This window comes from Ranitomeya imitator, chromosome 5 (genome assembly GCF_032444005.1).
Source record: "Ranitomeya imitator isolate aRanImi1 chromosome 5, aRanImi1.pri, whole genome shotgun sequence".
In the NCBI taxonomy this organism is placed as follows: domain Eukaryota; kingdom Metazoa; phylum Chordata; class Amphibia; order Anura; family Dendrobatidae; genus Ranitomeya; species Ranitomeya imitator.
The window spans coordinates 685588718-685614548 of record NC_091286.1 but is presented as its reverse complement, the minus strand read 5'-3'; the positions used below and the strand labels follow the sequence as shown (position 1 = coordinate 685614548).

General features: G+C 47.0%; 2 protein-coding genes across 3 annotated transcripts in view; one reads left to right on the top strand and one right to left on the bottom strand.

Annotated features, from left to right (window-relative positions):
- Positions 1-9075, bottom strand: part of FBXO16 (F-box protein 16) — a 48563-nt gene extending 39488 nt beyond the window's left edge. The window contains exon 1 of the mRNA XM_069728405.1: positions 9014-9075. The gene's annotated coding sequence lies outside the window, so the exon portion shown is untranslated. The remainder of the gene's footprint in view (positions 1-9013) is intronic.
- A 284-nt stretch (positions 9076-9359) lies between these two features.
- The window catches only part of FZD3 (frizzled class receptor 3), a 75990-nt gene continuing 59518 nt past the window's right edge, over positions 9360-25831 (top strand). For both annotated transcript variants that reach the window (XM_069728395.1, XM_069728394.1), the window contains exons 1-2: positions 9360-9415; positions 21043-21475. In XM_069728395.1, coding sequence (XP_069584496.1) covers positions 21266-21475 — 210 coding nt within the window. In that variant the 5' untranslated portion in view covers positions 9360-9415; positions 21043-21265. The remainder of the gene's footprint in view (positions 9416-21042; positions 21476-25831) is intronic.

Genomic DNA, 25831 nt, shown 5'->3' with positions numbered 1-25831 from the left:
ACAAGTACTGAGGAGCAGATAATAACCCAGAGCACAAGTACTGAGGAGCAGATAACCCAGAGCACAAGTACAGAGGAGCAGATAACCCAGAGCACAAGTACAGAGGAGCAGATAACTCAGAGCACAAGTACTGAGGAGCAGATAACCCAGAGCACAAGTACTGAGGAGCAGATAACCCAGAGCACAAGTACAGAGGAGCAGATAACTCAGAGCACAAGTACTGAGGAGCAGATAACCCAGAGCACAAGTACTGAGGAGCAGATAATAACCCAGAGCACAAGTACTGAGGAGCAGATAACCCAGAGCACAAGTACTGAGGAGCAGATAACCCAGAGCACAAGTACAGAGGAGCAGATAACTCAGAGCACAAGTACAGAGGAGCAGATAACTCAGAGCACAAGTACTGAGGAGCAGATAACCCAGAGCACAAGTACTGAGGAGCAGATAATAACCCAGAGCACAAGTACAGAGGAGCAGATAACCCAGAGCACAAGTACAGAGGAGCAGATAACTCAGAGCACAAGTACTGAGGAGCAGATAACCCAGAGCACAAGTACTGAGGAGCAGATAACCCAGAGCACAAGTACTGTAAGAACTAAGTAATGTAATAAGAGAACTAAGTAATGTAATAGATAAACCATTATTTCTTATTTTTAGGGACTCTATAGCGACAGGGTCTGTTCCGCAGGACTGGCGCATAGCAAATGTGGTGCCAATATTCAAAAAGGGCTCTAAAAGTGAACCTGGAAATTATAGGCCAGTAAGTCTAACCTCTATTGTTGGTAAAATATTTGAAGGGTTTCTGAGGGATGTTATTCTGGATTATCTCAATGAGAATAACTGTTTAACTCCATATCAGCATGGGTTTATGAGAAATCGCTCCTGTCAAACCAATCTAATCAGTTTTTATGAAGAGGTAAGCTATAGACTGGACCACGGTGAGTCATTGGACGTGGTATATCTCGATTTTTCCAAAGCGTTTGATACCGTGCCACACAAGAGGTTGGTACACAAAATGAGAATGCTTGGTCTGGGGGAAAATGTGTGTAAATGGGTTAGTAACTGGCTTAGTGATAGAAAGCAGAGGGTGGTTATAAATGGTATAGTCTCTAACTGGGTCGCTGTGACCAGTGGGGTACCGCAGGGGTCAGTATTGGGACCTGTTCTCTTCAACATATTCATTAATGATCTGGTAGAAGGTTTACACAGTAAAATATCGATATTTGCAGATGATACAAAACTATGTAAAGCAGTTAATACAAGAGAAGATAGTATTCTGCTACAGATGGATCTGGATAAGTTGGAAACTTGGGCTGAAAGGTGGCAGATGAGGTTTAACAATGATAAATGTAAGGTTATACACATGGGAAGAAGGAATCAATATCACCATTACACACTGAACGGGAAACCACTGGGTAAATCTGACAGGGAGAAGGACCTGGGGATCCTAGTTAATGATAAACTTACCTGGAGCAGCCAGTGCCAGGCAGCAGCTGCCAAGGCAAACAGGATCATGGGGTGCATTAAAAGAGGTCTGGATACACATGATGAGAGCATTATACTGCCTCTGTACAAATCCCTAGTTAGACCGCACATGGAGTACTGTGTCCAGTTTTGGGCACCGGTGCTCAGGAAGGATATAATGGAACTAGAGAGAGTACAAAGGAGGGCAACAAAATTAATAAAGGGGATGGGAGAACTACAATACCCAGATAGATTAGCGAAATTAGGATTATTTAGTCTAGAAAAAAGACGACTGAGGGGCGATCTAATAACCATGTATAAGTATATAAGGGGACAATACAAATATCTCGCTGAGGATCTGTTTATACCAAGGAAGGTGACGGGCACAAGGGGGCATTCTTTGCGTCTGGAGGAGAGAAGGTTTTTCCACCAACATAGAAGAGGATTCTTTACTGTTAGGGCAGTGAGAATCTGGAATTGCTTGCCTGAGGAGGTGGTGATGGCGAACTCAGTCGAGGGGTTCAAGAGAGGCCTGGATGTCTTCCTGGAGCAGAACAATATTGTATCATACAATTATTAGGTTCTGTAGAAGGACGTAGATCTGGGTATTTATTATGATGGAATATAGGCTGAACTGGATGGACAAATGTCTTTTTTCGGCCTTACTAACTATGTTACTATGTTACTATGTTACTGAGGAGCAGATAACCCAGAGCACAAGTACTGAGGAGCAGATAACCCAGAGCACAAGTACTGAGGAGCAGATAACCCAGAGCACAAGTACAGAGGAGCAGATAACCCAGAGCACAAGTACAGAGGAGCAGATAATAACCCAGAGCACAAGTACTGAGGAGCAGATAACCCAGAGCACAAGTACTGAGGAGCAGATAACCCAGAGCACAAGTACAGAGGAGCAGATAACCCAGAGCACAAGTACTGAGGAGCAGATAATAACCCAGAGCACAAGTACTGAGGAGCAGATAACCCAGAGCACAAGTACAGAGGAGCAGATAACTCAGAGCACAAGTACTGAGGAGCAGATAACCCAGAGCACAAGTACTGAGGAGCAGATAACCCAGAGCACAAGTACAGAGGAGCAGATAACTCAGAGCACAAGTACTGAGGAGCAGATAATAACCCAGAGCACAAGTACTGAGGAGCAGATAATAACCCAGAGCACAAGTACTGAGGAGCAGATAACCCAGAGCACAAGTACTGAGGAGCAGATAACCCAGAGCACAAGTACAGAGGAGCAGATAACTCAGAGCACAAGTACTGAGGAGCAGATAACCCAGAGCACAAGTACTGAGGAGCAGATAATAACCCAGAGCACAAGTACTGAGGAGCAGATAACCCAGAGCACAAGTACAGAGGAGCAGATAACCCAGAGCACAAGTACAGAGGAGCAGATAACTCAGAGCACAAGTACTGAGGAGCAGATAACCCAGAGCACAAGTACTGAGGAGCAGATAATAACCCAGAGCACAAGTACTGAGGAGCAGATAACCCAGAGCACAAGTACAGAGGAGCAGATAACCCAGAGCACAAGTACTGAGGAGCAGATAATAACCCAGAGCACAAGTACTGTAAGAACTAAGTAATGTAATAAGAGAACTAAGTAATGTAATAGATAAACCATTATTTCTTATTTTTAGTGACTCTATAGCGACAGGGTCTGTTCCGCAGGACTGGCGCATAGCAAATGTGGTGCCAATATTCAAAAAGGGCTCTAAAAGTGAACCTGGAAATTATAGGCCAGTAAGTCTAACCTCTATTGTTGGTAAAATATTTGAAGGGTTTCTGAGGGATGTTATTCTGGATTATCTCAATGAGAATAACTGTTTAACTCCATATCAGCATGGGTTTATGAGAAATCGCTCCTGTCAAACCAATCTAATCAGTTTTTATGAAGAGGTAAGCTATAGACTGGACCACGGTGAGTCATTGGACGTGGTATATCTCGATTTTTCCAAAGCGTTTGATACCGTGCCGCACAAGAGGTTGGTACACAAAATGAGAATGCTTGGTCTGGGGGAAAATGTGTGTAAATGGGTTAGTAACTGGCTTAGTGATAGAAAGCAGAGGGTGGTTATAAATGGTATAGTCTCTAACTGGGTCGCTGTGACCAGTGGGGTACCGCAGGGGTCAGTATTGGGACCTGTTCTCTTCAACATATTCATTAATGATCTGGTAGAAGGTTTACACAGTAAAATATCGATATTTGCAGATGATACAAAACTATGTAAAGCAGTTAATACAAGAGAAGATAGTATTCTGCTACAGATGGATCTGGATAAGTTGGAAACTTGGGCTGAAAGGTGGCAGATGAGGTTTAACAATGATAAATGTAAGGTTATACACATGGGAAGAGGGAATCAATATCACCATTACACACTGAACGGGAAACCACTGGGTAAATCTGACAGGGAGAAGGACTTGGGGATCCTAGTTAATGATAAACTTACCTGGAGCAGCCAGTGCCAGGCAGCAGCTGCCAAGGCAAACAGGATCATGGGGTGCATTAAAAGAGGTCTGGATACACATGATGAGAGCATTATACTGCCTCTGTACAAATCCCTAGTTAGACCGCACATGGAGTACTGTGTCCAGTTTTGGGCACCGGTGCTCAGGAAGGATATAATGGAACTAGAGAGAGTACAAAGGAGGGCAACAAAATTAATAAAGGGGATGGGAGAACTACAATACCCAGATAGATTAGCGAAATTAGGATTATTTAGTCTAGAAAAAAGACGACTGAGGGGCGATCTAATAACCATGTATAAGTATATAAGGGGACAATACAAATATCTCGCTGAGGATCTGTTTATACCAAGGAAGGTGACGGGCACAAGGGGGCATTCTTTGCGTCTGGAGGAGAGAAGGTTTTTCCACCAACATAGAAGAGGATTCTTTACTGTTAGGGCAGTGAGAATCTGGAATTGCTTGCCTGAGGAGGTGGTGATGGTGAACTCAGTCGAGGGGTTCAAGAGAGGCCTGGATGTCTTCCTGGAGCAGAACAATATTGTATCATACAATTATTAGGTTCTGTAGAAGGACGTAGATCTGGGGATTTATTATGATGGAATATAGGCTGAACTGGATGGACAAATGTCTTTTTTCGGCCTTACTAACTATGTTACTATGTTACTATGTTACTGAGGAGCAGATAACCCAGAGCACAAGTACAGAGGAGCAGATAACTCAGAGCACAAGTACTGAGGAGCAGATAATAACCCAGAGCACAAGTACTGAGGAGCAGATAACCCAGAGCACAAGTACTGAGGAGCAGATAACCCAGAGCACAAGTACTGAGGAGCAGATAATAACCCAGAGCACAAGTACTGAGGAGCAGATAACCCAGAGCACAAGTACAGAGGAGCAGATAACCCAGAGCACAAGTACAGAGGAGCAGATAATAACCCAGAGCACAAGTACTGAGGAGCAGATAACCCAGAGCACAAGTACAGAGGAGCAGATAACTCAGAGCACAAGTACTGAGGAGCAGATAACCCAGAGCACAAGTACTGAGGAGCAGATAATAACCCAGAGCACAAGTACTGAGGAGCAGATAACCCAGAGCACAAGTACAGAGGAGCAGATAACCCAGAGCACAAGTACAGAGGAGCAGATAATAACCCAGAGCACAAGTACTGAGGAGCAGATAACCCAGAGCACAAGTACAGAGGAGCAGATAACCCAGAGCACAAGTACAGAGGAGCAGATAACTCAGAGCACAAGTACAGAGGAGCAGATAACCCAGAGCACAAGTACTGAGGAGCAGATAATAACCCAGAGCACAAGTACTGAGGAGCAGATAACCCAGAGCACAAGTACTGAGGAGCAGATAACCCAGAGCACAAGTACAGAGGAGCAGATAACTCAGAGCACAAGTACTGAGGAGCAGATAACACAGAGCACAAGTACTGAGGAGCAGATAATAACCCAGAGCACAAGTACTGAGGAGCAGATAACCCAGAGCACAAGTACAGAGGAGCAGATAACCCAGAGCACAAGTACAGAGGAGCAGATAACTCAGAGCACAAGTACAGAGGAGCAGATAACCCAGAGCACAAGTACTGAGGAGCAAATAATAACCCAGAGCACAAGTACTGAGGAGCAGATAACCCAGAGCACAAGTACAGAGGAGCAGATAACCCAGAGCACAAGTACTGAGGAGCAGATAATAACCCAGAGCACAAGTACAGAGGAGCAGATAACCCAGAGCACAAGTACTGAGGAGCAGATAACCCAGAGCACAAGTACAGAGGAGCAGATAACTCAGAGCACAAGTACTGAGGAGCAGATAACACAGAGCACAAGTACTGAGGAGCAGATAATAACCCAGAGCACAAGTACTGAGGAACAGATAATAACCCAGAGCACAAGTACTGAGGAGCAGATAAGCCAGAGCACAAGTACTGAGGAGCAGATAACCCAGAGCACAAGTACAGAGGAGCAGATAACCCAGAGCACAAGTACAGAGGAGCAGATAACCCAGAGCACAAGTACAGAGGAGCAGATAACCCAGAGCACAAGTACAGAGGAGCAGATAACCCAGAGCACAAGTACAGAGGAGCAGATAACCCAGAGCACAAGTACAGAGGAGCAGATAACTCAGAGCACAAGTACAGAGGAGCAGATAACCCAGAGCACAAGTACTGAGGAGCAGATAATAACCCAGAGCACAAGTACTGAGGAGCAGATAACCCAGAGCACAAGTACAGAGGAGCAGATAACCCAGAGCACAAGTACTGAGGAGCAGATAATAACCCAGAGCACAAGTACTGAGGAGCAGATAACCCAGAGCACAAGTACTGAGGAGCAGATAACCCAGAGCACAAGTACAGAGGAGCAGATAACTCAGAGCACAAGTACTGAGGAGCAGATAACACAGAGCACAAGTACTGAGGAGCAGATAATAACCCAGAGCACAAGTACTGAGGAGCAGATAACCCAGAGCACAAGTACAGAGGAGCAGATAACTCAGAGCACAAGTACTGAGGAGCAGATAACCCAGAGCACAAGTACTGAGGAGCAGATAATAACCCAGAGCACAAGTACTGAGGAGCAGATAACCCAGAGCACAAGTACAGAGGAGCAGATAACCCAGAGCACAAGTACTGAGGAGCAGATAATAACCCAGAGCACAAGTACTGAGGAGCAGATAACCCAGAGCACAAGTACTGAGGAGCAGATAACCCAGAGCACAAGTACAGAGGAGCAGATAACTCAGAGCACAAGTACTGAGGAGCAGATAACACAGAGCACAAGTACTGAGGAGCAGATAATAACCCAGAGCACAAGTACTGAGGAGCAGATAATAACCCAGAGCACAAGTACTGAGGAGCAGATAAGCCAGAGCACAAGTACTGAGGAGCAGATAACCCAGAGCACAAGTACAGAGGAGCAGATAACCCAGAGCACAAGTACAGAGGAGCAGATAACCCAGAGCCCAAGTACTGAGGAGCAGATAACCCAGAGCCCAAGTACAGCGGAGCAGATGACCCAGTGCGCAAGTACTGAGGAGCAGATAACCCAGAGCCCTTACCACCGACCACCGGCACCGTCCGACTCCACAAGTGACCTCAGTACAGCGCTGCAGTGCCACACAGAACACCGGCGCAACGGAGCAGAGCAGCAGCATGTGTCACGCTGAGGGACGTCACCTGCTGCTGGCGCTTCCCTGATGCGGAAGTGCCAGCGGCGGTCAGCGCCTCTCAGCGGACAGGAGTTTGAATGCAGGGCACACAGGCGCAGGCGTGGCTGAAGGGAAGGGGAGCCGAGCGGTGCCTCGGGCGGCAAGGGAAGGGGAGCCGAGCGGTGCCTGGGGCGGCGGGCGGCAAGGGAAGGGGAGCCGAGCGGTGCCTGGGGCGGCGGGCGGCGGGCCGTTTACAACCGTCAGGCGGGCCGGATGCGGCCCGCATCTTGCCCAGGTCTGATATAGTATAATACACTCCCCTAGTCCTCCATATAGTATAATGTTCCCTATATCCTCTATATAGTATAATGCACTCCCCATAGTCCTCCGTATAGTATAATGCAGTCCCCATAGTCCGCCGTATAGTATAATGCAGTCGCCATAGTCCTCCATATAGTATAATACACTCCCTATAAACCTCCATATAGTATAATACACTCCCCTAGTCCTCCATATAGTAGAATGTTCCCCATATTCTCTATATAGTATAATACACTCCCCATGGGCCTCTATATAGTATAATGCACTCCCCATAGTCCTCCGTATAGTATAATGCAGTCCCCATTGTCCTCCATATAGTATACTACGCTCCCTATAAACCTCCATATAGTATAATACACTCCCCTAGTCCTCCATATAGTATAATGTTCCCTATATCCTCTATATAGTATAATGCACTCCCCATAGTCCTCTCTATAGTATAATGCAGTCCCCATAGTAGTCCATATAGTATAATACACTCCCTATAAACCTCCATATAGTATAATACACTCCCCTAGTCCTCCATATAGTATAATGTTCCCTATATCCTCTATATAGTATAATGCACTCCTCATAGTCCTCTCTATAGTATAATGCAGTCCCCATAGTAGTCCATATAGTATAATACACTCCCTATAAACCTCCATATAGTATAATACACTCCCCTAGTCCTCCATATAGTATAATGTTCCCATATCCTCTATGTAGTATAATACACTCCCCATAGGCCTCTATATAGTATAATGCACTCCCCATAGGCCTCTATATAGTATAATGCAGTCCCCATAGTCCCCCGTTTAGTATAATGAGTGCCCATAGTCCTCCAGTATTACAGCCACTACATACTCACTTATTTAAAAATAAATAAATCTCTCTGTTCCCCCGGTCTCTGCAGCGCCTCTCCTCAGCAGCTCCACTGCTGAGCACTGTGTGGTGTGCGATGAAGTGATGTCATCACGCCCGCTGTGTGTGAAGCAGAGGGGGATGATGGGAGAGCGAGGGTCACCTGACAACCATCTCGTCCATGATTCATTTCAACTATATCGGCATCTACGATGGGGGGTCCGCAGTCGGCGCTGGCAGCGGTCCCCTGTCTCATGGGCCTCATAGCGGCACGTCGCTGGCTGCGGGCCCTAGACAAAAGCCTAGTTAGCCTGCCCTGGGAAGAGGAGCCAAGGAAAGCTGCAGTGAAGGAGCGGCCAGAGAGATCGGAGGAGAACCAGGAGACAGCGGGGTCCACAGTGAGGAGGAGCTGGTGATCCACAGAGTCCGATGCTGCAGAGATCCAGGAGATCACCAGGGACCAGTGGATTTAGCTGTTAGTAGATCATTAGAGACTTTACTGAGGGCAGGTTCAGTAGAGAGTAAAGAGCGGAAACCGGATTGTAGAGAGTCGAGAAGAGAGTTATCTGAGAGATGGCGGATACCGGTCACCGTGCCCCCAGCCTACTACCCGCTCCCTCTAATCACACACTATATCACACACTGTCCGCAGCCAGGACACATATTACACACATTCTATGACGTCACCCCCGGTATTACACGTCCCCGGTGACGTCACACACCGGCAGGCTCCGGCCCGGTTATTACCTGGTCAGCGCAGGATCTCGGGCTCCGGGAGACGCGGACACAGCAGCGTGCGTCGTTGCTATGGAAACTGAGCAGCGCCTCTTAACACGTCAATCACTAAGTGGGCGGTTCTGGCCACGCCTCCGTAAGGGGCGGGCCGTTGTTATAGCGACGAAAGGAGAACCCTAGAGAGCGGAGAAAGAAAAGATGCAGCGGCGATGGGCGGGGGCTAGTGCTTCCTTCAGCGAAGGAAGGGCGTGGCGTTACCAACGGTGAAGGGTTGGTTGAGTCTGTATTCGGGGCGTGGTTACACCGTAGGGTGTGGTTCTGGGACCTGGAGGCGGGGCTTGTTCCTGCCACCAGCGGAGAGAGCGGAGCGGAGCATTAGACGGCTCGCCTTCATCGGGAGAGGAGCTGCTGCTGGTGAGTGACCGAGTGCTGGAGAGTGCTGGAGAGTCATAGATGGAGGCAGCGCTGTATATCAATGTGCAGAATGATGATGATGTAGTGTGTAGAATTACTATAATCTGTTATTATTATTATTATTGATTGTCCTGTGACAATGCAGCACCGTGCATGACCTCATATATATATATGTGTGATTGTAATGTGTGACCGTGTAACATTGTATCCGATACTAGAAATACAGATATTCAGCTGTTTGTATCCTGAAGCATTGAAGGATCCTGCTTTATTGTGTTGTGTGTATAAAATATTATTTATATTCTGTGATGTATTTTATGTATGTTCAGCAAATAGTGACAGATCGCACTGTGATATCACATCCTTGTTATTGCAATACACCTACTGCACATACAATGATATGAGATATATTATCTGTATTGTAGTACGCAGCGTGTGACCCCCCCCACTATACACGACGCCCCCCGCGCTGCCCCCGGCCATTGTCGCCCATCCTCGCCCTATTATCACTCGCTTATATTCTTCCCTGTGATGTAGGATGTAGCAGAGCCGGCTGTGACGTTCCATTACACCTGCCGGCTCCGTACTGACACGTTATATCGGGGCCCGGAGCTTTGTGACCACTGATGCTGCCCAGGGTCATAGGATGAGGCCTAGGACAGCGCAGCGCGGGGTGATCACCGGGGACTGATGATATATTCTATCGCACTGATGATGGACTGCAGTATATATAGAGGGAGTGTGCGTCCAGCGGCTGCACCATATATTCATGGCTACATCCAGGGGCGTAATATACCAGAGGTTGCAATCGCACCCGGGCCCTGGAGCCTATAGAAAAACACTATTGCTATTACAGATTTAAAATATTTTCGGGCCCGTTGGAGCTTTTGCATCAGGGCCCTTGAGTTTCACGTTACGCCCTCCTGTGTATACAGCAAGTGCTCTGTGTGAGTATATATCGTCAGTGAGGAGGCTGTATATACACCGTATACTGCCGGCGTCATGTGACTGTACAATGAGTATAGAGTGAGCGCTGATTCTAGAGCGTGTGCTGTCTGTATAGAGTGCGTCATACAGTGTGCGCCTATGTATCTGAAGAGTGTATGATGTAATGTGCAAAACCTCATCAGATGTGGAAACAATACACCACAGTAAGAAGATTCCATAAGTAGAAGTAGTCATTTATTTTTATTAATTAACAAAATGCAAAATGAATGAACAAAACAGAAATCTAAATCTCATCAATATCTGGTGACAGCCCGTCGCCTCCATCATCAGTATCTGGTGACCGCCCGTCGCCTCCATCATCAGTATCTGGTGACCGCCCGTCGCCTCCATCATCAGTATCTGGTGAGCGCCCGTCTACTCCATCATCAGTATCTGGTGACCGTCCGTTGCCTCCATCATCAGTATCTGGTGACCGCCCGTCGCCTCCATCATCAGTATCTGGTGACCGCCCGTCGCCTCCATCATCAGTATCTGGTGAGCGCCCGTCTACTCCATCATCAGTATCTGGTGACCGCCCGTCGCCTCCATCATCAGTATCTGGTGACCACCCGTCTCCTCCATCATCAGTATCTGGTGAGCGCCCGTCTACTCCATCATCAGTATCTGGTGACCGTCCGTTGCCTCCATCATCAGTATCTGGTGACCGCCCGTCTCCTCTATCATCAGTATCTGATGATCGCCCGTCTCCTCCATCATCAGTATCTGGTGACCGCCCGTTTCCTCCATCATCAGTATCTGGTGACCGTCCGTCTCCTCCATCATCAGTATCTGGTGACCTCCCGTCACCTCCATCATCAGTATCTGGTGACCGTCCGTCGCCTCCATCATCAGTATCTGGTGACCACCCGTCTCCTCCATCATCAGTATCTGGTGACCGCCCATCACCTCCATCATCAGTATCTGGTGACCGCCCATCTCCTCCATCATCAGTATCTGGTGACCACCCGTCTCCTCCATCATCAGTATCTGGTGACCACCCGTCTCCTCCATCATCAGTATCTGGTGATCACCTGTCTCCTCCATCATCAGTATCTGGTGACCACCCGTCTCCTCCATCATCAGTATCTGGTGACCACCCGTCTCCTCCATCATCAGTATCTGGTGATCGCCTGTCTCCTCCATCATCAGTATCTGGTGACCACCCGTCTCCTCCATCATCAGTATCTGGTGATCACCCGTCTCCTCCATCATCAGTATCTGGTGACCACCCGTCTCCTCCATCATCAGTATCTGGTGACCGCCCGTCGCCTCCATCATCAGTATCTGGTGAGCGCCCGTCTACTCCATCATCAGTATCTGGTGACCGTCCGTTGCCTCCATCATCAGTATCTGGTGACCGCCCGTCGCCTCCATCATCAGTATCTGGTGACCGCCCGTCGCCTCCATCATCAGTATCTGGTGAGCGCCCGTCTACTCCATCATCAGTATCTGGTGACCGCCCGTCGCCTCCATCATCAGTATCTGGTGACCACCCGTCTCCTCCATCATCAGTATCTGGTGAGCGCCCGTCTACTCCATCATCAGTATCTGGTGACCGTCCGTTGCCTCCATCATCAGTATCTGGTGACCGCCCGTCTCCTCTATCATCAGTATCTGATGATCGCCCGTCTCCTCCATCATCAGTATCTGGTGACCGCCCGTTTCCTCCATCATCAGTATCTGGTGACCGTCCGTCTCCTCCATCATCAGTATCTGGTGACCTCCCGTCACCTCCATCATCAGTATCTGGTGACCGTCCGTCGCCTCCATCATCAGTATCTGGTGACCACCCGTCTCCTCCATCATCAGTATCTGGTGACCGCCCATCACCTCCATCATCAGTATCTGGTGACCGCCCATCTCCTCCATCATCAGTATCTGGTGACCACCCGTCTCCTCCATCATCAGTATCTGGTGACCACCCGTCTCCTCCATCATCAGTATCTGGTGATCACCTGTCTCCTCCATCATCAGTATCTGGTGACCACCCGTCTCCTCCATCATCAGTATCTGGTGATCACCCGTCTCCTCCATCATCAGTATCTGGTGACCACCCGTCTCCTCCATCATCAGTATCTGGTGATCACCTGTCTCCTCCATCATCAGTATCTGGTGACCACCCGTCTCCTCCATCATCAGTATCTGGTGATCACCCGTCTCCTCCATCATCAGTATCTGGTGACCACCCGTCTCCTCCATCATCAGTATCTGGTGATCGCCCGTCGCCTCCATCATCAGTATCTGGTGACCACCCGTCTCCTCCATCATCAGTATCTGGTGACCACCCGTCTCCTCCATCATCAGTATCTGGTGACCACCCGTCTCCTCCATCATCAGTATCTGGTGACCACCCATCTCCTCCATCATCAGTATCTGGTGACCACTGTCACCTCCATCATCAGTATCTGGTGACCACTGTCACCTCCATCATCAGTATCTGGTGACTGCCCGTCACCAGATAGAAGATGATGGAGGAGACGGGCGGTCACGAGATACTAGTGGGATTTACATTTCTCCTGTTCATTCACTTTTCTTTTTTAATTGCTAAAAATAAACTATTAACACTAATATTTTTTGATACCCTCTTACTCTGCAGCATTTTTTCACACCTGCCTAAAGCTTTTGCACAGTGCTGTATATAGAGCATGTTGTGTGTATAGAGAATACTTCACCATACAAGCAAATCTTCGTCAGATCCCTCACATGATAAATTTGCTTTAAATTGCGTTCAATGTGATTTTCATGTCCAAGTCGTCACAGTCACATTATGCCGGAGACCATCCTGACACCATTACAGTGGGTACAGAAAGTCTTCAGCCCCTTTGCTCAGTATTGAGGAGAAGCCCCTTTTGAGCTAGTGCAGCCATGAGTCTTGTTGGGAATGATGCAACAAGTTTTTCACCCCTGGATTTGGGGATCCTCGGCCATTCTTCCCTGCAGATCCTCTTCAGTTCCGTCAGGTTGGATGGTGAACGTTGGTGGACGCCATTTTCAGGTCTCTCCAGAGATGCCCAGTTGGGTTTAGGTCCGGGCTCTGGCTGGACCGGTCAGGAATGGTCACAGAGTTGTTCTGAAGCCGCTCCTTTGTTATTTTAACTGTGTTTTTAGGGTCATTGTCTTGTCGGAAGGTGAACCTTCGGCCAGGTCTGAGGTCCAGAGCACTCTGGAAGAAGTTTTCATCCAGGATATCTCTGTACTTGGCCACATTCATGTTCCCTTCAATGACAACCAGTCGTCCTGTCCCTGCAGCTGAAAAATACCCCCATAGCATGAAGCTGCCACCACCATGTTTCACTGTTGGGATTGTATTGGGCAGGTGATGAGCAGTGCCTGGTTTCCTCCACACATACTGCTTAGAATTATCACCATAAAGGTCTATCTTCATCTCATCAGTCCAGAGAATCTTATTTCTCATAATCTGGGAGTCCTTCATGTGTTTTTTAGCAAACTCTATGCGGCTTTCATATGTCTTGCACTGAGGAGAGGCTTCCGTCCGGTCACTCTGCCATAAAGGCCGGACTGGTGGAGGCTGCAGTGATAGGTGACTTTGTGGAACTTTCTCCCATCTCCCTACTGCATCTCTGGAGCTCAGCCACAGTGATCTTGGGGTTCTTCTTCACCTTTCTCACCAAGGCTCTTCTCCCACGATTGCTGTTTGGCTGGACGGCCGGGTCTAGGAAGACTTCTGGTGGTCCCAAACTTCTTCCATTTAAGGATTATGGAGGCCACTGTGCTCTTAGGAACCTTGAGTACTGCAGATATTCTGTTGTAACCTTGGCCAGATCTGTGCCTTGCCACATTTCTGTCTCTGAGCTCCTTGGCCAGTTCCTTTGACCTCATGATTCTCATTTGGTCATATTCTGAGGAATAAGACTTGTGAGGGGAACGTTCCCCCACCTCGCAAGTTCCCTTCTTGCTATGCCCCTATCATAGTGATTACAGCGTAGACGTGACTTCTGCTGCGCACAACATGATGGCTGTGATAAATGAGGAATTTTTTACACTGTTTGGGGCGTTAAAAACTGAGCACCTGCACGTCTCAAGGTGAAGATGGAGATTTCAGCACTTGACATGATCTCTTTACTGACAGGTAACCTGACACGGGGCCACATTGTCCAAATTATTAGACGTCCCAGTCGTGAGAATTACCAGAGTGTTACTTGTGGATATCGGATATGGGAGCGGATGATGCATAACCGTTCAGATCTGCTTCTCAGGATTCCTGGAAAGCTGGGAGATAACTGTCATGCCCACTAGACCCCAACGCGAGTCCAGTTAAGATTAATATTCGGAAAATTTCAGTTTTCTCATGCAAATGAAATGCAGCGATATTTCTAATCCAATTCCACCGGCTCAAAAAAGATAATCCCGGCTGGATAATTCCTCCTGATCGGGGGGATTCCTGGTGCTGCGCTTCTGTAAAGAGAAACGGTCACTCTTCCCTCCGTTAATATATACAAAACTTCCTTCTCACCCCCGATGGGGGTGGTCTTCTTTGTCCTGCCTCTTTCTCGGGTCCTCTACCAGAGTTCTGGGAGTCTGAGGGTTCTGCGCAGGATCTTGGCTGTTCCCAGCATTTCGCTTTTCAGGACAGAGAGCTCAGATGTTGCTCCTGGGATCTGTTGTAGCCATTTTTCCAACATAGGGGTCACTGCTCCAAGTGCTAATATCACCAGTGGAATCAGGGGGCCGGCTGGGTTGTTGGGTGAATCAATGCTAAAGACCCTGCATCACCAAGATCTATAATATAACGCTGGGAGCGTCACTCTGTCCGAAGCCTTTATAGACTGTGCAAGCGCAAGCGCCGGCGCAGTCTGGGCCTCACAGAGTGACGCTCCCAGGAGATCGCGGTATGCGTAAACATTGAACGCACACCGCGATCTCCACCGGAGAGTCAGGGACCGCCAGGAGGGTAAGTATATTCACCTGTCCCCCGTTCCAGCGCTGCGTGCGGCTCCGTCTCCCGTCTCCTCTGCTGTGACGTTCCCAGTTCAGAGGGCGCGATGACGCGCTTAATGCGCGCCAGCGCCGCCCTCTGACTGAACAGTCACAGCCAGAGGAGCCGGAAGATGGCGGCGCGCAGCGCTGGAACGGGGGACAGGTGAATATAGCAAGTGCTGGGGGCCTGAGCTAGTGGCGATACCGGCACCTGACCCCCACAGCGCACCGGTGTCCCCGCCTGCTCAGGCCCCCAGCACTCGGCGCCCAGCGACAATAGGTGAGTATGGTATTTTTTTTTTTTTTATATATATGGCAGCAGCATACGGGGCATATATAATGGAGCATCTTATGGGGGGCATATAATACAATGGTGGCGCAGGATGGGAGCAGCACATGACAGAACGGGGGCGCAGGATGGGAGCAGCACATGACAGAACGGGGGCGCAGGATGGCAGCAGCACATGACAGAACAGGGGTGCAGGATGGGAGCAGCACATGACAGAACGGGGGCGCAGGATGAGAGCAGCACATGACAGAACGGGGGTGCAGGATGGGAGCAGCACATGACAGAACGAGAGCAGGATGGGAGCAGCACATGACAGAACGGGGGCGCAGGATGGCAGCAGCACATGACAGAATGGGCGCAGGATGGCAGCAGCACATGACAGAACGGGGGCGCAGGATGAGAGCAGCACATGACAGAACGGGCGCAGGATGGGAGCAGCACATGACAGAACGGGCGCAGGATGGCAGCAGCACATGACAGAACAGGGGTGCAGGATGGCAGCAGCACATGACAGAATGGGCGCAGGATGGCAGCAGCACATGACAGAACGGGGGCGCAGGATGAGAGCAGCACATGACAGAACGGGCGCAGGATGGGAGCAGCACATGCGGGGCATATATAATGGAGCATCTTATGGGGGGCATATAATACAATGGTGGCGCAGGATGGGAGCAGCACATGACAGAACGGGGGCGCAGGATGGGAGCAGCACATGACAGAACGGGGGCGCAGGATGGCAGCAGCACATGACAGAACGGGCGCAGGATGGCAGCAGCACATGACAGAACAGGGGTGCAGGATGGCAGCAGCACATGACAGAACGGGGGCGCAGGATGAGAGCAGCACATGACAGAACGGGGGTGCAGGATGGGAGCAGCACATGACAGAACGAGAGCAGGATGGGAGCAGCACATGACAGAACGGGGGCGCAGGATGGCAGCAGCACATGACAGAATGGGCGCAGGATGGCAGCAGCACATGACAGAACGGGGGCGCAGGATGAGAGCAGCACATGACAGAACGGGGGTGCAGGATGGGAGCAGCACATGACAGAACGAGAGCAGGATGGGAGCAGCACATGACAGAACGGGGGCGCAGGATGGCAGCAGCACATGACAGAATGGGCGCAGGATGGCAGCAGCACATGACAGAACGGGGGCGCAGGATGAGAGCAGCACATGACAGAACGGGCACAGGATGGGAGCAGCACATGACAGAACGGGCGCAGGATGGCAGCAGCACATGACAGAACAGGGGTGCAGGATGGCAGCAGCACATGACAGAATGGGCGCAGGATGGCAGCAGCACATGACAGAACGGGGGCGCAGGATGAGAGCAGCACATGACAGAACGGGCGCAGGATGGGAGCAGCACATGCGGGGCATATATAATGGAGCATCTTATGGGGGGCATATAATACAATGGTGGCGCAGGATGGGAGCAGCACATGACAGAACGGGGGCGCAGGATGGGAGCAGCACATGACAGAACGGGGGCGCAGGATGGCAGCAGCACATGACAGAACGGGCGCAGGATGGCAGCAGCACATGACAGAACAGGGGTGCAGGATGGCAGCAGCACATGACAGAACGGGGGCGCAGGATGAGAGCAGCACATGACAGAACGGGGGTGCAGGATGGGAGCAGCACATGACAGAACGAGAACAGGATGGGAGCAGCACATGACAGAACGGGGGCGCAGGATGGCAGCAGCACATGACAGAATGGGCGCAGGATGGCAGCAGCACATGACAGAACGGGGGCGCAGGATGAGAGCAGCACATGACAGATCGGGCGCAGGATGGTAGCAGCACATGACAGAACGGGCGCAGGATGGTAGCAGCACATGACAGAACGGGCGCAGGATGGTAGCAGCACATGACAGAATGGGGGCACAGGATGGCAGCAGCACATGACAGAAAGGGCGCAGGATGGCAGCAGCACATGACAGAAAGGGCGCAGGATGGGAGCAGCACATGACAGAACGGGGGCGCAGGATGGCAGCAGCACATGACAGAACGGGCGCAGGATGGGAGCAGCACATGACAGAACAGGGGCGCAGGATGGAAGCAGCACATGACAGAATGGGGGCGTAGGATGGGTGCAACACATGACAGAATGGGGACGCAAGATGGGTGCAACACATGGCAGGATGGGGGTGCAGGATGGGTGCAGCACATGACAGGATGGGGACGCAGAATGGAGCAGCACATGTCAGAATGGGGGTGCAGGATGGGAGCAGCACATGTCAGAATGGGGGTGCAGGATGGAGCAGCACATGACAGGATGGGGACGCAGGATGGAGCAGCACATACCAGGATGGAGACCATATACCAATATAGATGCTAGCCACCCTGGCGTAGAACGGGTTCAATAGCTAGTTATGTATAATAGGACTGGCAGCCCCCGAAGCATGCGGGTGTGTTATTACCCCTGGTTTCATATATGGTTTATGGTCATTATCTAATATATAATTGCCTAGAATACTACTTCCTGCAATTTGTGCCAACTTCCTGTCCGGAGCTAATGTCCGGAGCTAATGTCCGGAGATAAGTGACGTCAACAGTGTCCAGTGTCTGATTGGTTGCCGCCTGCTGCGAGCGACCAATCAGAACCGTGCCGTACTGTGACACACTCCGCCCGCTATTTTGGTGTGATTTTTGAATTTTTACCTCACAGCAAGTTTCTACTGCGTGGAGGCGGCCCAGTGACGTTGCTCTTCAAGCTCCTGCCGAATTTCGTCAAAAAAATGATAATACCATTTACCAAAACTATATATATTTAGTTGTGAAGTGGTTCAGTGACATTTTCACACCAATTTTGAACTTTTGTTTGGTGTTTTCTCCATATACTGCCTATTATTCACTGACTGTTATACTGAGAGACTGCCGTTTATTAACCTCTTCTTTGCCACATATGGGTATATTGCTCTATTATTTGCCACATAAGGACATTGTCCATTATTGCCCAGCAATTTCTTAAATAACAAGAATTGTCAAGAGCTGGTAAGTGCAGCCATTTTTTGTTCTTTCTTACTATTATTTATTAATTGTATTATTCTTACATGTGAATAAATAAAGTATATATGGATTCTAGACTCCCGATTCTTTAGAATCGGGCTGCCATCTAGTTAGACATATCACTCTAATGTAGGAGCCTCATCCTGGATTATCGACCTAATCTGGTATTAAACGTAATGTACATCCTGTAACCTACTACTTATTCTCTGCTATCACAGAAGCTTTCTCTAGTGTCACCCCATGCTGAGCAAAGCCATTGCTGCCAAGAGATGTGGGGGAGGAAAATCATAACTTCCCTGAGCACATCTCTTCCTATTAAAGTGATTGTCAGCGGCAAATAAATATCAGAACAAAAAAAGACAAATATAATACTGCTCCTATATACAAGATTATAACTACAATAATACTGCCCCTATGTACAAGAATATAACTACCATAATACTGCCCCTATGTACAAGAATATAACTACTATAATACTGCCCCTATGTACAAGAATATTACTACTATAATACTGCCCCTATGTACAAGAATATAACTACTATAATACTGCCCCTATGTACAAGAATATTACTACTATAATACTGCCCCTATGTACAAGAATATAACTACTATAATACTGCCCCTATGTACAAGAATATAACTACCATAATACTGCCCCTATGTACAAGAATATAACTACTATAATACTGCCCCTATGTACAAGAATATAACTACTATAATACTGCCCCTATGTACAAGAATATTACTACTATAATACTGCCCCTATGTACAAGAATATAACTACTATAATACTGCCCCTATGTACAAGAATATAACTACTATAATACTGCCCCTATGTACAAGAATATTACTACTATAATACTGCCCCTATGTACAAGAATATAACTACTATAATACTGCCCCTATGTACAAGAATATAACTACTATAATACTGCCCCTATGTACAAGAATATAATTACTATAATACTGCTCCTATGTACAAGAATATAACTACTATAATACTGCTCCTATGTACAAGAATATAATTACTATAATACTGCTCCTATGTACAAGAATATAACTACTATAATACTGCTCCTATATACAAGATTATAACTACTATAATACTGCCCCTATGTACAAGAATATTACTACTATAATACTGCCCCTATGTACAAGAATATTACTACTATAATACTGCCCCTATGTACAAGAATATAACTACTATAATACTGCCCCTATGTACAAGAATATAACTACTATAATACTGTCCCTATGTACAAGAATATAATTACTATAATACTGCTCCTATGTACAAGAATATAACTACTATAATACTGCTCCTATATACAAGATTATAACTACAATAATACTGCCCCTATGTACAAGAATATAACTACTATAATACTGCCCCTATGTACAAGAATATAACTACTATAATACTGCCCCCTATGTACAAGAATATAACTACTATAATACTGCCCCCTATGTACAAGAATATAACTACTATAATACTGCCCCCTATATACAAGAATATAATACTATAATACTGCTCCTATGTACAAGAATATAACTACTATAATACTGCCCCTATGTACAAGAATATAACTACTATAATACTGCCCCCTATGTAGAAGAATATAACTGCTATAATACTGCTCCTATGTACAAGAATATAACTACTATAATACTGCTCCTATGTACAAGAATATAACTACTATAATACTGCTCCTATGTACAAGAATATAACTACTATAATACTGCCCCTATGTACAAGAATATAACTACTATAATACTGCCCCTATGTACAAGAATATAACTACTATAATACTGCCCCTATGTACAAGAATATAACTAGTATAATACTGCTCCTATGTACAAGAATATAGCTACTATAATACTGCTCCTATGTACAAGAATATAACTACTATAATATTGTGTCTATGTAAAAGAATATAACTACTATAATACTGCTAATATGTACAAGAATATAACTACTATAATATTGCGTCTATGTACAAGAATATAACTACTATAATACTGCTCCTATGTACAAGAATATTACTGCTGTAATACCGCCCCCTATATACAGGAATATAACTTCTATAATATTGAATCTGATTGTTACGATGTGTTATTTCTCTTGTGTGAAGGTTTATTTCCGGCTTTGTATGGCGCTGTGTGTGGTCATTTATGATTTTATACATTATCAGGAGATTAGATGATCAGTTACCGTCTTACACAAGCTTAAGTTTGTTTTCTTCTTCCTCGCCAGTAATTTCCTGAATACACGTTTGTGATAATTGACGTTCTGTAATTAGAATTTTGTCTTTTAAAGTTCTGACATGTTTGAAAAAAAACAGGGACCAGCTTTGACTTGTCTCGTGCTGTTTTTTTTTCCCCCTATGACTACAGATTGAGAAGCTTTGAGATCTGATTCTTACAATGAAGACGATGGTCTGGGAGTGCGGTTAGTGGCTGATCACTGGGAGGGCAGCCGGAAAATCCAGGGAGGAACCACCCGACTTTGAAAATGTGTCTAAAATCCCTCGGTGAACAACTGGATCTGGAGCGATCACCGTACCGAGAGCGGACCTTGCAGTCGTCTTTGGTAGACAGCTAGTATTTCAAGGTCGCCATGGATTCTCCGGGTCTTATCATGGCTATTTGCAGGATTTTTTGCCTTTTGTGGCTCTTCTTTGCACTCTCTGACCAAGCCATGGCGCACAGTCTTTTTGCCTGCGAACCCATTACACTAAGAATGTGTCAAGACCTTCCCTATAATTCAACGTTCATGCCCAATCTGCTGAACCACTATGACCAGCAAACCGCGGCCTTGGCGATGGAGGTGAGACCTTAAGGTGTTAATTTCCTAGATACTGAATATTAGGTGTAATTATATTTACTGTATATATCGAATGTTTTGGGAATCACAATCGAATTTGACTACTTTGAACCCATGAACAATATCATAGAAAGCCCAACATGTTTCGCCAGCATAACTGGTGTCATCAGGGAATTGAGGCTATATTATAATATAAATTTATAGCCTCAATCCCCTGATGATGCCAGTTATGCTGGCGAAACATGTCGGAGAGGCTTAAGCCCTCCCATACACCTTTAGATGGTGGTTCAGCCGACAGCCTTCTTGCCCAACTCCTCCATACAATCCCCATACATATCCGGTTACAGTTTACCTCTGGGAGAACAAAAGGATCGCAGTCCGAAATCGGTCATACCCAACCCTTAACTTCCCCAACAATTATTTGTCTGAAGCTCCAATACACATTAGACTTTTGACCGAACCCATCGATATCGTTGTACGACGTTGGTCTAATGTGCATGGGGATCTTTAGGCATCAGGTCAAGAAGGATCTAAATAATAAGTGACACCTGTCGTAGAGTTGTCGCCAAACGATCTACCATGTTGGTTGGTCGTTAGCCCATAACCCTGGAGATAATTAATGCACCTGGCCACTAGTCCTACTCTGTAGACGTTAATGTGCTTGTTGTGTCAATCCAAGGGGCAGACAAAAAAAAACCCAATTTATGAATTACATAGGTAAATATCTCAGCAATAAGAACTTCCATCTGTTGAAGACCACTCAAAAGGATAGGCACTACCAAATTTGTAGGATGCCTGGCTCCTTAGAGTTTTCTATTCATGTAGTAGAGTGATGATGATTCAATCATTACCTAAAATTAATACGAGCAATTTGCATAGAGTAGACTCCATCCACTTGGTTCTCCCATCCAGGACAGGAAGGGCCTGGATCATGTTTGCTACCCCATCAGGCAACGAGAATCCACAATTTTTTTGCCTTTTTTTTTCTCACTGGAAATTACAGTTCAAACTTGGTCAATATTCATACTAGACAACCTACCCCAAAACTACCTTCTTAAGGCAAGAGGTCGGAGGAGGATCAGATGTTGCCTAACTCATGGAGGGTCTGAATTTAGGATATTAGACCCAACTGAGTGTGGATTATATGGCCGACCTGAGATCTTCCTTTTATGGACCTCTTTGCGGGTGCCTACTTCCATGGCATATATGCATTATCTGGTCTAATAGCTGGGTGAGTGGAGGGTGTATTTTACCTTGTCTCCTGTCAACAACAAACTGGCCTGTTAGTCTACGTCTCCTGTTGATGCAAGGGTTAAAAGGAACCCGTCTGGTTGCATTCCCTGCTTTGAAGGTTGTTGATGGTCAAACTGTTGGAGACGTGGATGAGTGTGCTCCTTCGTTTGAAGTTGTAACTAATATTTGATAAATTTTGGTCTCTGTGGAAAGGTCACTTTTTTTCAGGTTCAACTTTTACTTTTTTGTTTGTTTGTTTGTTTCTTTGCTTTTTGTCAGTGACGATCTGGTCACCTTGGCCACCACCTTAGATGGAATATTCAGTACTTGTATGGTGGATGTTTTTGGATTGGGTTGATTGGCCATTTCTAAATCCCTGTTCTTGTTTGTGGAGATTATTACTACCAGATTCCAGGAAGCAAGTGGGGATGGAAGTGGTCAAGAGCAGTAGACCTTTCATTTCGGAGACCTCATAGTCTTTCTTCTGTCTGAGGATTAATTTTAAGCTCCTGTGCCTTTTTGAGCCCCATAATTTACCATGGCCCAGGTGTGACTGCCACTTCTGCTCACTCTATAGCTAAGCCAACATCTGTTTTTGCCACCATAGTTTGAGGACTCATCTTTGAGACTTTATAATAATGGAAGCAACCTAAACCGTTACTACCTTCTTAAGCCTCCAAACACCATAGATCAGTCAAATGATGGTTCAGCTGATTGTTCTGCCAACAGCTTTCTCACCTGACTCCTTCATACTCTCTCCGTACATGTCTGGTGACAGCTTCTTTTAGGGACAACGAAAGGTTTGGCAGACTAGAATCGGCCATACCGGATCCTTAACTTCCCTAACAATTTGTCTGAAGCTACCATACACATTAGACTTTCGACAACACCCATCGATATATGTGGCCGACGTTGGTCTAGGTTGGTGAAGAAGAATCTATAAAAAAAAGTGACACTTGTCGTAGAGTTGTCCCTAAAGGGGACTGCGTTACTATGTGGTGTTGCTCCCATGGTGCACATGAAGCTCCAGAAGATGTAACATATTGTGCCAATATTTGGTATGTTCTGTGCTCCATTGGTGGAGTAGTCCTACGATGGTGGTGGTGAGGTCCTAGTTTCTCCACTAGAAGGAATGTTATAAGAGCAGATGAAAGGAAATTGGAGCATCTTGCACCTGGATCATACTCCACTGGGCATGGTGAGGATTACCAAATCCGGGCAGTCAATGGTAGATGGATCCAACACAATGGATAGTTTCTCACACAACAGAGGTGGTTATTAACCAGGTGCTAGACCACATCAAACACCGGATTAAAGGACGTGGTGGGTGAATGGGTCCATTCACCACCTGGGACCTGACATGATTTGCTCATGGGCGATGATGGTTTTTTCCGTCCTGTGTTTACTAATCCGATGATTCGCTGTCATTGTGATCCTAATCTGACAATGGAGACTTAGGTTTCTCTATAGAAATTTCATATTTGTGTGCAAGATGGATTCATGGGAGCGTTCAGGGTTCCCACAAAAAAATCCCTGTCTCCAGCAATACATAGGGCATTATTAGTATTCCATTATACTATATGTTTATTATTTACCGTGTCCACCTTTTTCCGTACTCCTCTACTGTTGTGCTAGTAGCAGCGGTGTGATAAGTGGCTAAATATATACAGACCCCAGAGCAGAGCCACAATATGAATACAGACTCTAGACTAGACCCTTTTAAGAAAAAACAATGAATACAAACCCCCCTCCCCAGGCCAGGCCCACAAAGTTAATACAGACCCCCCAGACCCAACCCACAATATGAATATAGACCCCCCAGACCAGACCCGCAAAATTAATACAGACCCCCCCAAAACCTGCAGACCCAGGAATTGAACACAGACCCCTCCAAGGCAAGACCAACAAAATTAATATAGATCCCTCCCCCCAGACTGGACCCACAAAATGAATACAGACCCCAGATCGCACACACGAAATTACTACAGACCCCCAGACAAGACTCACGAAATTAATACAGACACCCAGACCCATAAGATTAATACAGACCCCCAGACCAGACTCACAAAATTAATACAGACCCCCAGACCAGACTCACAAATTTAATACAGACCCCCAGACCAGACTCACAAATTTAATACAGACCCACCCAGACCAGACCCATGAAATGAATACAGACCCCCCCAGACCAGACCCATGAAATGAATACAGACCCCCCCAGACCAGACCCGCAAAATGAATACAGACCCCTGACTAGACCCACAAAATGAATACAGACCCCTGACTAGACCCACAAAATGAATACAGACCCCCCGACTAGACCCGCAAAATGAATACAGACCCCCCGACTAGACCCACAAAATGAATACAGACCCCTGACTAGACCCACAAAATGAATACAGACCCCCCGACTAAACCCACAAAATGAATACAGACCCCTGACTAGACCCACGAAATGAATACAGACCCCTGACTAGACCCACGAAATGAATACAGACCCCCGCAGACCAGACCCACAAAATTAATCCAGACTACAGACCCCAGATCGCACCCACAAATTGAATACTGACCACCAGACCCACAAAATAAATACAGACCCCTCAGATTGCACCTACGACACAAATTCAGACCCCAGATCGCACCTACGACACGAATGCAGACCCCAGACAACTAAATGCACGTAGACCCCCGGGCCAATGTACTGCATATCCTCACCTCTTCATACCGGCAGTCTTCTGCACGCTCAGGAGAAGATTATGTCCGTGTGCCAGGACCCTCTGTATGGCAGCCCCCCGACTATGAAGAGGATTGCAAAAGTGAGTAGATATGAATAATCACCGCCTGGACATTTTGGATCTGTCCCCTGTTTTGTTTTTCAGTATAACCCCATTACAATGTTAGACTTTTATTAATAACTTCCTGCTTGAGATGACCCCTGAGCAAAAAGCAAAGTAACCCCCCATGAACCGGTTCTCCTACGTGTCTCCCTGGAGCGGTTACTGTGTGGCGATTGATTTATGGCCCAGCCGGATGGGTCCTCGGGTGGTTTTCTCCATGCGCTGCACAGACCTGCCGTACAGTCACTGGCTTGATGGCCGGCACCGTAACATCGACACGGCTTTCCGG